At 43.9% G+C, this 2,282-nt stretch overlaps 1 protein-coding gene across 2 annotated transcripts in view; it reads right to left on the reverse strand.

Annotated features, from left to right (window-relative positions):
- Nucleotides 1-491: 491 nt before the first annotated feature.
- Nucleotides 492-2,282, reverse strand: part of LOC141111666 (uncharacterized) — a 3,200-nt gene continuing 1,409 nt past the window's right edge. Inside the window, exons 2-3 of one of the 2 annotated variants that reach the window (XM_073603826.1) lie at nucleotides 2,072-2,233; nucleotides 492-2,035 (exon numbers count right to left, since the gene is read on the reverse strand). In XM_073603826.1, the coding sequence (XP_073459927.1) occupies nucleotides 1,544-2,035; nucleotides 2,072-2,233 (654 nt within the window). In that variant the 3' untranslated portion in view covers nucleotides 492-1,543. Of the gene's footprint in view, nucleotides 2,234-2,282 lie in introns of both variants that reach the window. The other variant, XM_073603818.1, reaches the window with a different exon arrangement.

Consider the following 2,282-nt stretch of genomic DNA (forward strand, 5'->3'; position numbering starts at 1 on the left):
TCAAGTTTTAATAGTTGCTTATCAATGCCTCCCATCTCTTGGATGTGGCAACTTGATCAAGACCATAAAGCGTGATCGTTTTGACATCATATTTATGATGTAGGCCTACATGTCGGCTGATAGGGGAAGTTAGCTTTTCATTCATAATTGAATACAAATATGTTGTAAATTAATTCCCAAAATTGACATTTAGTCTTCCCTATATAAAAAGCCTGCTGATGAGAAGACCAAGTACAGTCATTAGCCAATTTTATCTATCCACCCTCCAAAAACCATGGGCATTATTGACACTAGAGATGGGCCAAACGATCCCCTGTTTAGTTCGCGCCAGAACTCTCGAACATCTTGAAAGTTTAAAGCCAAATAACGAACCCCATTGAAGTCTATGCATTGAAGATCAAAAACACCAAAAGAAATCTCTATTAGTGGGGAAAAAAGGACATCAATTTTATTTGGGTAGAGCATTGTACGACCTCACAATTGTCAGTTATGCCGCGTACACACGGTCGGACTTTTCGTCTACAAAAGTCCAACGGACGCTGACGGACTAAAGGTGGCTGGTAATCCGATCGTGTGTGGGCTTCTCCGGACTTTCAACGGACTTTTTTAGCCTCAAATCCGACGGACTTTAGATTTGAAGCATGCTTCAAATCTTTACGTCGTAAGTACGACGGACCCCGAAGTCCGCTCGTCTGTATGCTAGTCCGACGGACAAAAAAACGACGCATGCTCAGAAGCAAAAACTAAACGGAAGCACTCGGTCTAGTAAAACTAGTGTTCGTATTGTAGGTAGCACATTCATCACGCTGCAAAATCTGTGATCGTTCAATGCAGCGCATTTTATTTCTTCTTTACGAAGGCTCTAAAGAACGAAGGTGTTTTGCTGTTCATAATCAGAGTTCTCCCAAACTGATTTCTGGATTCTTTTTCTCTTTGATCTCATGAATGATATAGTATGCCTTTTTAAAACAATGTTTCCATACTAATAATACTTTTTCCCCTTTTTATTTTTTATTTTTTATTTTTTTTATTTTTTTTAGGTTTGTAAAGTTAACACAAAGAACCCATTCTTATTTTTTTTTTTTTTTTTATAGTGTTTATTTTTTAGTTTTTAGATAAAGTTAACCCAAAGCACCGTTTTTGGTTACGTAATTTTTTGGATTTTCAAGACTTACCACTTGAACATTATTAACATTAGTAATGTATTTTTGGTGTGTTTTTTTTCAAACTCAATGAGATTGTTGTCCCTTGTTAATTTAACATTGTGTGTAAAATCAATGATTTCAAAGAAAACACATAAAGTCTTTTGCTAAACTCAAAAAATATCCATTTATTCATGGTCAAAATAAAATAAAGAGGAAGTCAACGCTGGAAAAAGTCGGTGTACCAGAAAATTGGGATCTTGAGGAGTCCATATAAGAGGGAGCACAATCTGGTCCAAGAATCCCAGAGATCAACAGCACCAGCAGATGATCTAGATGTCCCCAGACTGTGGTCCTACAACAGCCTGCGTCTTCTGTCAGACCAGACTGAACCCAGGTCATCATTTTCTTCTCTTCCCTGCAGCCTTTCCTCCACGCTGCCCTGCAGCCTTCCCTGTAGCCTTCTTTTGAGGCTGTGGCTCTGGTGTTTCAGTTGTGACAGGAGGAGGAGGAGGAGGAGGAGGAGGAGGAGGAGGAGGAGGAGGAGGAGGAGGAGGAGGAGGAGGAGGAGGAGGAGGAGGAGGAGGAGGAGGGGGGGCTGCCTCATGTAGTTGGGTGTTTTGTGTTAGCGTGCCCTGCAGCCCCTTATGGATTGTTTCCCCAAATAGGCGCTCACAAATGAGGCGCTGCTCCCAATCCATCTGAAGAAGCCTGCTGGCTAAGTAGCAGCCATAGGATTCTTCCGCTTCGGGGGGGCTTTTTAAAAAACGGGTGGCCTCTTGCATGAGGCGCAGGGATGCGTCCTGTGTGACCATCCCCTTCCTGGCCCTTTTTTTGGGAAGGTGGAGGGGAGGCACTTGGGATTCGGTCAGGCTTCTACTGGGCCCAGCCACCTCGCTTGGCCCAGCCACCTCACTGGGAGCAGCCACCTCACTGGGAGCAGCCACCTCACTGGGAGCAGCCACCTCCTGCCTGACACTGGGCCCAGCCTCCTCCAGGATGATGGTGAATCCGGCCTCCTCCAGGCTGTCCATGGGCCTGGTCTCCTCCTGCCTTCCACTTTCCCCACATTCCTCCTGGATGGACTCATCCTGTGTATAAAAAAAGGACAATAGTTTGAGTATATTTTTTTGGCTTCAT

Source organism: Aquarana catesbeiana, linkage group LG01, assembly GCF_042186555.1.
Source record: "Aquarana catesbeiana isolate 2022-GZ linkage group LG01, ASM4218655v1, whole genome shotgun sequence".
Classification (NCBI taxonomy): Eukaryota; Metazoa; Chordata; class Amphibia; order Anura; family Ranidae; genus Aquarana; species Aquarana catesbeiana.